Source organism: Notechis scutatus, chromosome 1 (genome assembly GCF_049901735.1).
Source record: "Notechis scutatus isolate UNSWTSFEM ecotype Mainland chromosome 1, rNotScu1.2, whole genome shotgun sequence".
In the NCBI taxonomy this organism is placed as follows: Eukaryota; Metazoa; Chordata; class Lepidosauria; order Squamata; family Elapidae; genus Notechis; species Notechis scutatus.
The window spans coordinates 91,350,692-91,364,958 of record NC_142009.1 but is presented as its reverse complement, the minus strand read 5'-3'; the positions used below and the strand labels follow the sequence as shown (position 1 = coordinate 91,364,958).

At 37.7% G+C, this 14,267-nt stretch overlaps 1 protein-coding gene across 1 annotated transcript; it reads left to right on the top strand.

Moving 5' to 3' along the window:
• Nucleotides 1-1,580: 1,580 nt before the first annotated feature.
• Nucleotides 1,581-12,817, top strand: HEBP2 (heme binding protein 2). The gene is made up of 5 exons (XM_026666171.2): nt 1,581-1,836; nt 3,327-3,402; nt 7,301-7,436; nt 8,169-8,349; nt 9,898-12,817. The coding sequence occupies exons 1-5, from the start codon at nt 1,751-1,753 to the stop codon at nt 10,073-10,075; spliced, it is 657 nt and encodes a 218-aa protein (XP_026521956.2). The 5' UTR covers nt 1,581-1,750; the 3' UTR covers nt 10,076-12,817.
• Nucleotides 12,818-14,267: the final 1,450 nt, after the last annotated feature.

Genomic DNA, 14,267 nt, shown 5'->3' with positions numbered 1-14,267 from the left:
TCTAATAATAGTTTTCTTTCTATCCCATCCCTACTTTATATATCAGTAACTACCAAGATTGCTTGGCAATTCACAATAAAAAGATAAACCCATAAACCCAAATTAAAATTAAGTACTTTGAAAATACATTAAAATTATTAATATTTAGAAACTTGCTCAAAGGTGAGTATTTCCAAGCTCAGAAGGGTGTTCGAAGAACATAGGAAATCATAGAGAAGGCTCTGAATGTTAGATAAAAGTCTATACATATGTATATATTGTTGTTCACAGAATATTTGAGATTTAGATAAATCTGAGAACTAGTGATATGGTAATCCTTAATTTTAATGCAGTCAACAGTATTTCCTAAGTGCTGTTGCTATGATATCTAAAAAGGCCAGTTCTTTTATGTAGTTCTCAAATAGGTTGAGCATATAAACTCTCCCATACAACTGGCTAGATTGGATGGCAAGATCATTGCCATGAAAAATGGCATTCTTATCGGTAATGTCTATAGAGATTCTCAGTCAAAGGTGCTTTTTCAAGAATCAACTAGACTTTTCAGAAAGTCCGGTTGCCTCTTGAAAAATGTCCTTTGGGACATTCTTACCAGGGTATTACTAATCCCCCTTGAGAGTTTAATCATACTTCTTGTGACATTTGGGAGAATAAGAGTTGGACAGGTAAGAAACTTTTATATCTATATTGATGTATGCACAAGCAATTGAAAGTTGCAACGTAACTATTACTATTCCTGGCGGTCCTAACAATGAGCTTTTATGCAAGTGAAACATATGGAACAATCTGCAATCGAAGCAGCCTTTCCAGGTGCGTTATTCTGCACAATGATTCAGGTGCACATCCAACTATCTCAGATTTTAGCTCTCTTCTTCTGAAGCCTTGCCGAAGTTCACTGTTCTCACCCTGAAGTTTTGCGAATTGCCTGCGTCCTTACCGCAAATCACACAAGAAGAACTTGGCATTCTTACAAAAAGAAAAGAAAGAAAAGAAAAGAGACTTGTAACACTTGGCAAAATTTTATTAGAGGACCCTCATCAACCCCTAACAGTGAAATCTTGCTTGCTGCTTGGCTTTGCCGTGTAAAGTGCCAAGCGCCTCCTTCCCCGTAAATTCAAAAGGAGCGTGGGATTGTCAAGTGAACATCCAGTGCGTACTTCCAAACACGGAAAAGGGCGCAAACTTCGAGTGCCAAACTTTCCTCCGCATCTCGCAGCGCGGAAAAAAAAAAAAAAAAAACGCACTTGCCGTCGGCGCAGCGACGAAAACGCAAGCATTCCCTCAGCGAAGAGAAATGCGGCGCTGTGGGAGTGAGCGGGCGAGATAAACACGAATGCCTTCTGCTTCAAAGAGCCCTTTTCATCTCCCCCTCTCCTCCCCCCTTTGGGCATCTGACAGGAGGCCATGAGCTCACTCCTTCTTTCCCCGAGAGACCGTGCCACCACACCAAGCGACAACCCACACCAAGCGCCACCAAAAGCTTTTTTTTTCTTCTCCCCGCCCTCTTTCGTTCTCTCGGTCCGGCCAAATAGCCGGCCGTGGCTCCCTTAAAATCCCCCATGGGCGTAAAAGCCGCCCATTCGCAACCAATCAGAAAACCGAATTCTCCGTATCGCCAACACCCCCCCTCCCCCGCAGTGACCGCCAGATTCTTTGTGCAATTTTCGGGGGGGGGGAGGGGAGGCGAGAGGAGAATAATTATTCTCTCCATCCTGAGCCGGGCAGCCCCGCCCCACGACTCTTGGGGCTAGAAATGTTATGCCCCCGCCCCCCCCCTCAAACTCTGCTGCTTTTTGCAAAAGTTCCTGCTTGGGGACCAGAGAAGAGGCTAACGGAAAGGTGAGTTGAGGGATAAATTTTGTTTTGGTAGTTATGTTTTGAACTGAACTGAATTGAAATCTTTATTGGCCAAGTGTGATTGGACACACAAGGAATTTGTCTTGGTGCAAATACTCTCAGTATGCATAAAAGAAAAGATACATTCGTCATGAATCGTCAGGTACAACACTTAATGATAGTCATAGGGTACAATAAGCAATCAAATCATACTTGTGAATAGTTGGACAGCGTTGAGGGGATTATTTGTTTAGCAGAATGATGGCGTTTGGGGAAAAAACTCTCCTTGTGTCTAGTTGTTCTGGTGTGCAGTGCTTTATAGCATCGTTTTGGAGTTGAAACAGTTTATGTGGAGGATGTGAGGGGTCTGTAAATATTTTCACAGCCCTCTACTTTTTGACTCGTGCAGTATACAGGTCCCTGATGGAAGGCAGGTGGGTAGTTTTTTCTGCAGTCCTAATTACTCTCTGGAGTCTGTGTCTGTCTTGTTGGGTTGCAGAACCAAACCAGACAGTTACAGAGGTGCACCTTCCATAGGTCTTTTCCCCTGGAGAAGTGCTGTCCCAACTGAACTCTTCAAAATCTGAAGAGGGTCAGGTTTAGCCCTTTGAGTGAGCAAAGCAAATCAGGCAGGATTTGCCAGGTGATGCAGCTGTGAGAGTTCCTGAATTGAGACTTTTATTCTTTGAATCGAAAGGAGACTTGCTACTCGGTGGCATGCAGAATAAATGGAAAACCCTCACATTTGGAAGCAGTGCAAAGCAGAAGTGGTTCTGGGAGAAATGCAAGAGTTATCAACTTAAGGAAAGGTGAATACTTATTTAGGGGAAGGATTCTACCAAGAGAGGTTCTACTTCAGCCTTGAGAGTTCTACCAAAGTGATCCAACATGGTGCTATGGAGGACACGATACAAACCCAGTTAAAAGAGCAGGTTGTCTCAGAGCAAAGTTGTACCCAGGAAGTTGTTTCCAGGCCATATCTGTGTTTACAGCCTTTTTTTTTAAAAAAAGTAATTGTTACTACTAGATATTTTTATATAGGCTTAAAAACTACAGAAAGAAAAAGTAGAAAAAGAAGATGTAAAGATAAAGTGAAAGCTAACAAAAGGAAAAGAAAAAAATGTAAAGAGACAATTTCTGATCTTTACAGCTGTTACAAACACAACATCTCCACACACCCACACTACATATGCTTTTCTTTTTTAAAACAAGCCTTAAAACAAGTCAATTTAGCCATTTCTGCAAACGTATATGCTTACAGTTTTGTTACTCAGTTCTTTTCCTTGTTCCCTTAGCCATAGCTTTTCTTCCTCTCATCAACTTAAGAAGTTGAAGAGATGAGAATAAAATGTTTGCTTTATGTTGTAGTTATTAAAAACCTACAAGCTAAAAATCCTTTGCAGATCCTCTTTCAAAAGGATTGAACCTTATGAACTTGTAGGTTTAATCCAGATTATAGAAGAGCTATAACATTGTTCTTTTTGTTCATATAGGATGTTGAAGACTATAAAACAAGCTCTTTTTTCTTCTGGCTTGGAGATGCCTAAATGGACTGCATTACCAAATCAGGTGACTTATGCATTTCCAGCCTTGGATTAGCCTCAACAAGTAATGGGACTAATTATCCAAGTTATCTTGAGAGATTTAGCAATTGCACTTAGACTTCTATACCACTTCACAATGTTTTACAGCCCTCTCTAAGTGGTTTACAGAGTCAGCATATTGCCCCCAATAATCTGGGTTCTCATTTTACCCACCTCGAAAGGATGGAAGGCTGAGTCAACTTTGAGTCTGTGAAAATCACACTGCCGAACTGCTGGCAATCGGCAGTCAGCAGAATTAGCCTGCAATGCTGCATTCTAACTACTGCTCCACCATGGCTCAAATTTACAGGCCACAGAAGATCCAGATAATTCTAAATTAACCCAAATTAACCCAAAGAGATTGTAGAGGCTAAATCCATAGTATGTGGTTTCGAACGTTAGATGATAGGAATTTCCTGGCATGCTTCTAAGGGGGTCTAAATGCATATAAACACTGTAAATTGTTGGGGGCACTAAAAGGGGAAAATTGGAAACCAAATAGCTTGCTATTATTTGTCTGTTTTTCTTTTTCTTTAATATGTACAAACAATAATACAATGGAGATCTTAGTATTAAAGCTTAAATGGAAACCTTTATAATATAACAAATAGTTTCATGTACATTGCAGTTTATTAATGCCACTTTTACCTTTGGACGTAAATGTTAAATAACTTTATGACTGACATTTTAATAATCACAGTTAATATTTATATAAATATCTTTTTATTTTTAAAATTTTTAGTTATCTAAATATTAGTGTTGGTATTCCAGTCAATATCGTATGCACACTATATAATGTTCTACTTAGGTTTTATAATAATAGAATGCAGTAAAATAATAAAAAGAGTTTTCTTGCACAACTGCCTCTAGTTCAGTCTAGCCATGCCATAAAATCTGCATCTCTAGTACTAACTTTGCATAAGTTGTCACTACATATATGCTGTTGTAGATGTGACTATCCCAGAAAAAACAATATTAAAGGGACAATGTGAATTTAAAACTTAATTTCATATGTCCCCTACTCCTTGTCTACTTTTTGAGCTAGGCCAAGTTAGGAGACAGAATTAGGAAAGAGACAACCTGAGCTTCTCTCACACGCTTCCATTGTTCACCAGCATGAAAGTTGTTTTGTTTATGTAGCCATCATTGTCTCTATTTTCTTGGCTCCTTTCCCTCCTTCTGTGATATTACACATCCTATACTGTTGCCTTCCTCTCTTTTGTATGCATTGACATTATGCAATACATAAGTTAGATTCTCCTTGGGAGCAGTCCTATAATTAAGTAGTACAAGGTGGTCTTTTTAGATAGGAAACTGTGGGATACTCCAAATAAACTCTTATCGGCCATCTTGAATGAGGACTTGGGCACCAGCAGTCCTTGCATATTGATTGTGCTATCTCCTCATGTAAGTCACCTCACTAGTGAGATGGGTGGTATATAAATTTAATAAATAAATAAAATCACTTTCCTTCAAAGATAGATTAACCATGTCCTTGTTTGAGATGACAAACAGACATAGCCAGACCATAGTTGAGATGGCCATAAAAAGGTAGCTATCTTGATCTGTTCATATGATGAACAGGAGGAGCAAAGTGCTGAGTGTTCAAATTGTGTGCTTGTTCTGCCCTATTCTTGGCGTTGAAAGGCAGCCTGTCTGTTATTCTTACAAAAGGCTAAGGGCAATGCTTTAATTCAATAATAATAATTTAACTGCTAGTTAAATAATTTAACTGCTAGTTTCATCAACTTGTGATTAGTCAGATTAATTTTGCCTATTCAACTTGAATCAAATTAACACTGAAAGATTAAAAAATAGTGAATTAACAACCACTTTGCTCAAAAAGCAAGATTCTCATCTCAATTGTGGTTGTAAGTCAAGGACTATCACATCATTTTTTTCTAGCTATTCCATAACTTTGAACAGTCAACTATCTAGTTGACGGGTGTCAAACTCACTGCATCACATTGCCGTCACGTGACGTTTTGTGACATTTCCCCCCTTCGCGGAGCTGGGATGGGCGTGGCCTACATGTGACACATCCGGCCCATAGGCCTCCAGTTTGACACCCCTGGTCTAGTTTAATGAAAAGAAGAACTAGAGGTGCCATGATAACAGTGTTCCAATATCTCAGGAGTTGCCACAAAGAAGAGGGAGTCAAGCAGCTGAAGGCAGGACAAGAAGCAATGGATGGAAACTAATCAAGGGGAGAAGCAACCTAGAACTAAGGAGAAATTTCCTGACAGAACAATTAATCAGTGGAACAACTTGCCTCCAGAAGTTGTTGAATGCTCCAACACTGGAAGTTTTTAAGAAGAGATTGGACAACCATTTGTCTGCAATGGTATAGGGTTTCCTGTTGAGCAGGGGGTTGGACTATTCATTAGAAGACCTCCAAGGTCCCATCCAATTCTGCAATTCAATTCAATTCTAACTGAACAAATAGCCATAAAGCAAGGATTATCACTACTCTTTTTTCATATCTGTGAAGAGATTAGCCTGTCCTAACCTGACACCTGTCAGGTATATGGAGGCCAAAATCCAGAATTGCAGCATGGATAGCCTTGTTAGCATCAAGTCCTGGGAATTATGACCTAAACATGTTTGAAAGGTGTTTCAACTTCGTGAATGTTACTTGAAATTACTACCAAAGTAGAGAGCAAATCTATGTAAAGCCCATTTTCCCCCTCTCTTTGCAATAAAAACTAGACATTTAACACTGGGATGGAAGAGCATAGATCTTTTCTATCTTTACTTCTGTAGTAATTTTTTGCACTCCATTTTTTTTCTAAACATTTCTACCATAAAGGAAAGTGTAGTTTTCTTTTGAAGCATGTAATGCAGCTAGATTGAAATTTGACTGAGGAAATGACTAATCCTTATTTCTTTGCTTGAATCACAACCTTTCATGGATTTTTAAACTATCACATCACTAAATGCATTTGTGAATATTCTCCAGTAGGGTCATTCACACATTTGAAAAGACTTTGAGTGAGGCTAGTACCCCTGACTCATGAAAACAGCAGGTTTTTCTATGTAGAGCCAGTGCAGAATTCCTTGAAGCAGCTCTTTTTCAGCCTTGGGCAGAAGCCTGGAAAAACTTGGGCTGCTTTAGTGATTACAGAGATGTACTGTGCATATGTTCAGAGCATATGTCAAGCACTTTTTTCAAATACTTTTTGAGGTGTGCACAGTCATAGTACCTAAATGAGGCTGGGTGTGCTATAAGATCAGATTGCAGGATGGCAGTAGTATTTTTAAATAAAGTTGAAAAAATTGGGTTTAAACAATCCTTCTGTCAATACAATGCCTCCTGTTTAAAGATGTTCTATCCTTTATTCATTTATTGTTTATTTACTGTGTTACATCCTACTTTTCTTCCAATGAGCTCTAACCAACTCTTCTATTCTCAAAACACAGGTGATTCAGGTGTGGCTGACTAAAAGTTACTGAATGAATGTCTATGGAGATGCTCAATCATTCAGGTCATGGTTGTTGTCCCAAAAGTGCTTTTCATTGGTGACTGGACTTTTTTGGATTTTTTTCTCCTGGAATATATTTCAGTTCTCATACAAGAAGATACTGAAGTTCCAAGAAGAACTGAAGAAGCTTCTTGGATGAGAAACAAAACACATTCAAGGAGGACAAAACAACAACAACAAAGTCCAGTTGTCTTTTGAAAAGCATCTTTGGGTTACTGAATGAGCTCTATGGTCAAATGTGGGTCTGCCCTAACCTCACCTAACCCAGTAACCATTGTCACTCTTAACCAACCATAGTTTAATATGTGTTTTTTTGTTGGTATTTCAATGAATTCCTTCAGAATTTATGATATGCAAATGTAGTAACAATGTCATGATCTGTGACCTGGACTTTTTTTAAAGGCATCCGATTATGAAATTCGACAGTATGAATCTGCCAAATGGGTGTGTACATCTCTTAAAACCGTAGATTGGGATGCAGCCATCAATGCTGGCTTCATGAAGCTCTTGAACTATATTAAAGGCAAGAATGAAAAAGGTAATATACAGGGTATTGGGGCACCAATGTATGCATCCTATTTTCCTGAAATTGTTCTTCTTTATTCACATGAAAAAAATTCATGCCACACAGATATATTTCATCATTTCCCAAAATGTTTGCTTTCCTAAATGTCTTACATGCATATTCTAAAATCTTTTATTGGAAGCTGTTCTCTATTTTCTGGCTAAAGGCACATACAAATATTTTAATAGCCATTTCAAAATATAGATAAAGAAGTTCTTAAAGTTATTAGGAAAAACAACCATTCTGAGGACATTCATTTTACCAATGATTATGAGGTCAAATTGACTCACTCCTCTAAATTTTTGTTTAAAATTGCAAAGAAGTCTTTAATGATTGCATTGGAACCAATTTTCCTCTGCAGTAGTCAGGTACATTTTTAAATATTACTAAAGTTACTTTATTTGTAGGTTTAACTGGATTTCTGCCCAGAAAACATAGTAAATATATTTGGTGTTTTGACTGAGTTAGCTTCAGCTTAGTCATTTGATTATATTTATTTTGTGTGCAGTTTAATATTGAACTATATGTTTGCCTGTAATGAAACTCTTTTAATCATTGTTTCTGGCTGATGATAGTATTATTTAATGTATGAGAGATTTCAGGATTTTAGCATCCTAATTTAAAGACTTAATCCTTAAAGATTAGCAGTGTGTTTAGTTTGCTTCTTGGTCGGGCTAGTGATATGATTCTTCCTGCTTTTTGCAGGAACAAAGATAGCTATGACAGCTCCAGTGACATGCTATGTCCAGCCAGGAGCTGGCCCGTTCTCTGAGTCCATCACAACAGTTGCCTTTTATTTGCCATCTCAGCACCAGGCAAACCCACCCAGGCCTTCAGAAGCAGAGGTCTTCATCGAAACTAAGCCAGCAATGACGGTCTTTGTCAGGTAAATATTAACTTCTGGTTTCTTGGACTGTAAAGGCAAGCCGGAATGGGGGGGGGGGGAGATATTATGTTCAGACATATTGTAATTCTATAGAGGAATTATTGAGTCTGTCATCTGCACCTCTATAACTGTCTGGTTTGGTTCGGCAACCCAATAAGACAGACACAGACTCCAGAGAGTAATTAGGACTGCAGAAAAAAACAATTACTACCAACCTGCCTTCCATCAAGGACCTGTATACTGCATGAGTCAAAAAGAGGGATGTGAAAATATCACATCCCGGACATAAACTGTTTCAACTCCTTCCCTCAAAAACAACGCTATAGAGCACTGCACACCAGAACAACTGGACACAAGGACAGTTTTCCCCCAAAAGCCATCACTCTGCTAAACAAATAATTCCCTCAACACTGTCCAATTATTTACAAAGTACCTTATGATTCTTGACTCTTGATGAATGTATCTTTTCTTTTATTGAGAGCATTTGCACCAAGACAAATTCCTTGTATGTCCAATCACATTTGGCCAATAAAGAATTCTATTCTATTCTATCTTACAATAAAAGTGTTAGTACTCATTGGTTAGTGTTTCTTGTCTGGACTAGACTGGGTCTCAGTTTATCACTTATATTTAAAGGACATGTTGATAGCAATGTTTTTGAAGTTTAATAGTTTTTTTAAAAAAATCTATTCAGGTAACACAGTCCCTGTTTAAAATATCTATTTATTACTATCTGCTACATATTATTAACTAGCCAGTTGGTATGTGTGAGAGAAAGGTTTCCCCCACACCCTTTCTAATGATCTTAATATAATAATGTTTAATCAGTTAAGATGAAAGATAACTCTTGTTTACAAGAGTTGAGTGTAATGGAGTATATCAGAGCTAAAAGCTATTTAAAATTATTAATAACTTTTGTCTGCCCCCTTGTGGTGGATAAAATATGTTGTATATAGTTTTAAATATTCTGGGATTTTAAAAAAGACTGCTAAAATCAAAAGTCGTCAGGTGTTCTCAGATACTTTAGTGATTATAAATTACTAAATATGCAGTTTTTCAATTTTTAGACAACTTAGCTTAAGATCTAACAGTACAAATAACAGTACTAAAAAGAAACTAGAGGATGAAAACAAGTATTCTATGGATGAAATTTGTATTCTGTGAAAGGTATTTTATATGCCATTACATTTGCACCCTCTCATTTGTTCTTTCTCTTAAAGCAGCCTTTGGAATTGGTCCCCATGTTATTTTTTTTAAAGTCATGAATCTCATTGTTCTTTGTATTCAGAACTAATTTATGTTGGTTCAGCATTCCATGCGCATATGAAAACATCATGAGGGTATATTAGTTTGCTGTTTTTATGATATATGGATGGATTCTCTTTATGAGAAAATTAAACAAAGGACAGATGATAGATGACTAAGAATAATATAAATCAGTGCTTAAATTCTGGAAAAAGTATTTAATTAACACTAATTTTGAGTTTTGACTTTGTATGTTTGGTCTAAGTACTGCTTTTTCAAAATATGTATGTCTGTTCTTAACAGATCATTTGGAGGATTTGCTAAAGCCAAAAGAAATCAAGATGAAATACAGGCACTTGCTGAAACTTTAAGGCGGGATGGAAGAACATTTCAAGAAAAGATCTATTATACAGCTGGTTATGACAGTCCATTTAAGTTACTAAACAGGCATAACGAAGTTTGGCTTATCAAAAGAACCTAAAATCTTTCTATAGCAACACAGATTATAAGTATTAACTTTTAAATGCTTAATTTAAAAGGGAGTAGTTTTCCTTACATATGAAAGCTGGGTTTTTGTATATTTCTAACATATTTCTCCACTGTTACCATTGCCTAAATTTCTATGCTGATATAAAATTGATCTTTTTTTCCTCCTAAAATATGGCTGGTAGAGTAATGCTAATAATTATAATATTTATAAACCTTGAAAGTGTGATCAATTCTGTTTTGTAGGAAATTAACTGAACTTTCTACAAAAACAGTAACAATGCTTAAGCCTTTTTTACTAAATTGGAGGCTTAATCTGAGGATTTGGGAAATTTGAAAGGCAGGTAAAGCAACCTAGAATCTCCATGAATCTCATTGTGGTTTCTAGAGTTTTGTTTTTCTTCATTAGAAGGCAGACTGTTAAATTGCATTATTTTGCTGCTGATCCTTGCTGCAAAATCAAGCATAATGACTTTTGACAGTCTTGATGCACTAATTAAATGAAAAGCCATCTCAAATCCCTTCCCCAGCGAAAGGAAAAGGGGCAGAAAGTTATGTCCCTCTTGCATTACCATATCCTTTGGGGGGGGGGAGGAATTAAAAGGCAGCACTTTTGAGCTGGCCAAGAAAGAAGTTACTTAGGTAAGCCAGGTGATCCTATCTTGCTTCCTCCTTTAGCCATTTTGGAAATGTTACCTAAAAGGTAAGCTAGTTAATGCCAATCCCTAGCTTCCTTTTAAATCAAATACTGGTCTGAGGATTTTTAAACACTTCCTACGTGTCCTGTAAATCAGGGGTTGCTGAATTGGGGAGGCACTTGTGGACTGTTTAGGGGCAGTTTTTAGGGTGAGAAGGAGAGCAGCTTGCTTCAGAGAGACGTCCCCATTCCCTTTCATCTCCTCAAAATATTGACTGTGGACCTTAATTCTTTGAACTTTGCCAATGCTTCTTCTGAATAATTATTGAATATATAGGTAGTTCTTGTTTAGCATTACTGAATATATAGTTCCAGCAGCTCAGTCATTAAGTGAAGTGGTTGCTATGTGAAAACCATGTAACTGCTTATGATTTTTGTTCAACTTTCCTTTCCCCCCTCCCTCACCTTTTGCAATACTCATCTCAGTGCTAGAATAATTAACTAGAGTGCAATTTGTATTTACATTCATTAGAGAAAAGTAAGCAGGCACATAATAGGCAATAGACATTGAAAGGAAAAGCAGGTTGGCTGTTGTGCTTGCAGCTGCTTAGGAGGCAAAGAAAAGCCTTCCATGTGAAACTGTATTAGGATCTTGTCGGTTTCAGAGTGAGCTGGACTGTTCTAATCAAATTATAAAGATCACAGAGCTGTTGCTTGTAGTTAGGACTTTGGAGGAAGTTCTATGCACGGACAAAAGCAGTTCAGGAAATCTTGTAGCTTGTTTTAAGCAATCTGCAACGGGGCAAGGAAAGGAAAAAACAAATCAACCAAAGGATAAAGCAATATAGTGCTGACTGACTGTTGTGACAAACACATGACTTGATAGAGATGCTGCAAAGGTCATAAATGTAGGCATTAGTTGCTATTACATTTCCAACACTGTTATAACTGCAAAAGGTCACTGTTTGAGACAGTCGCTGAATGAAGACTACCTGTACTTAAGAAGGAATATCCTTAATTGAAAAACCAGATTCCAGTTGATCGTTACACTTGGATGCCACAATGTATGTAAGTTATCATTCACATCAGAAGTGCACTTATATTAACAACTGGTTCACTGGTTGTGAACTCACACACGCACCCGCCTCTTTGGGGCTGAAACACGGCTTCAAACATGTAGCTAATCTACTTGGGTAGCTCCAGTGAGGACAGCAGGTGCAATGCAGAACTCATCTGAGCAGTGGGGGAACAAGCAGAAAGTTAGTTATATATGGAAAGGATAGTGCAGCGGTGAGTGGGCAGGCCCAGCCAGTGATCTAGCCCGAAACAGTCTGACCAGGCAATAGCCCACCGATTCACATGCTATAAATATTTAAGAATATTCATGCCTGAAGGAGTTGATTATGCTTAGGTTCGACTGACACTAGTTTGTGCTTTGCTTTTGGGCGAAAATATTTGTGAGCTCTTGAAAGCTATAGCGGAGGGGATTTAGGTAACCGGCCCACTAGAGTTCAATGCTATTGTCTTTCCATATAGCATGCAGTGAGTGATTCTACCATGGAAACCTGCAATATTGCCCCTCCATCTCGCTACAGTGAAAAGTAGCCTAACTTGGTCAGATAACGATGGCCCTTCCAAACTTTTACATTAATGCATTATTAAAGTATGATTCCCACTTTTATTGCATTATAAGCTGTGCATTTTTATTCCTGAAAGTTTATAAGGTGTTCGGTTTTTTTTTTAAGGATTAATGTATAATTCAATCCTGGTACTTCAGCTAAAATACTTATCATGGATCTCCCAGTTATCCTGTATTTTATTCAGTATAATGTGGAAAACTACTAATTGTATTGTGGCTTCTAAATGAAATTGTATTGTATACTATTTCTTCCTCTTGCTTGTGTATACAGATAGTCGACTTAAAACCAGTAGCTTAGTGACTCTTTGAAGTTATAACACTCTCCAAGGCTACTTACAACTCAGATTTTAAATTCTAATGGCCACTTCCATCACGTGGTTGCATTTTGGATGCTTAATAACCAGCCTACCTTTATGGTCATTTGCAGCATCCCAGTCACATGACCAATTATGCCTTTTTTTTTTAAACCAGAAACCAGAGTGTACGTGGGGTTTCTAGCAAAAAATGCCTGTCGTGACTAATGAGTTTCACTTAAGGACCGTGGTGTTTGCTTAATGGTCATGGTGCAAAACAGGTTGTAAAATTGAGTATGGTCACATAGTGAACCATTTAACAACTGGCATGATTTACTACCATAATTCTGGGCTCAATTACAGTCATAAGTTAAGAACTACCTGTATAATAAGAAATAGCAAACTGAAAGAAACATGTATACACATTTTGTGCCATAATAGAAAGAGGAAATCTTTCTTTCTCTAAATCTCTAAACTGTAGCTAGACATAACAACTCTCACTTTTAAAATTTCATGCCCTCTTACAATTGGCTTGGTCATACCAAACACTAAAAGTGCTTTTAGTAGAAGAGGCAAGTCTAAAATTAGACATTGTTTGCAAGCAATTAAATGGTTTAGTAACAAACAAATAATGAAGCCCGCAGTTTTTAAAATCAAATACTGTAATTACAGCTTTACTAAGAACATATGATGTAATGTTTTCAAATTAATTATACTTGCTTTTGGGAACAAATCCTTATTTGGCGAGTGTGCGATTTTGTAAAAACATCTTGGTTTAATAGGTATTGTATACATGCATTGGTTGAAGCACAAGGAAGAAAATTAATGAAAATAAACATGTCTGTATACGTGCAAGTATATGTGCAAGCTGGTATATGTGCAAGTAAGTATATTAAAAATGTTCTGTTCTGAAGAACGTTCCACAGAATTCCACAATGTTAGTTTTCCCCCAGACGAAACTGATCCAGATGTTCTAAGGCAGGGCTGTCAAACTCCCAGCCCATGGGCTGGATGCATCACACACTGACCACACCCACACCAGGTTTAGCGAAGGGGGGAAAAGTCCCGATACATCACATGACACCGTGAGATTGACACCCCTGTTCCAAGGGAATCCAGCAGTATTACTGAAGTAAATCTACCAGCATGCTAAGTGGTTTGTGAAGCATTGGAAAGTCAGTTTGTAGAAAATTGCCTTAAGGACAATTCCTCCATGGTTTGGAGGAAAAAGAACATTCTGGAGTTTCCTGGAATGTTGTTTCTATAATAACATTTTGCACATGCAAAACAACTGAATCTTTTCAGTACATACTTAGAATTAAGGAATGCTTTGTTTTTATTATCTTTGCTTATTCTATTGAAACTAAGAACCTCAGCCCATCCACTTCATTCATAGGTGTGTTTGTGCACTTATACAACCACATACACATGGATGTGAACACAGCTATACACAATGGATGCAAACACACACGTGCACACAAAGCCTGCTAAACCTTCTCAACAGTGAAATCCTCTGGTCCTACCTGTATTGTGTATGTTAAACATAGGGAACTGTCATTGCCACAGGCTGGATTTCAGTACAATAATTTCTAAGCCTGTAAGCTTTGTCTTGGATTTA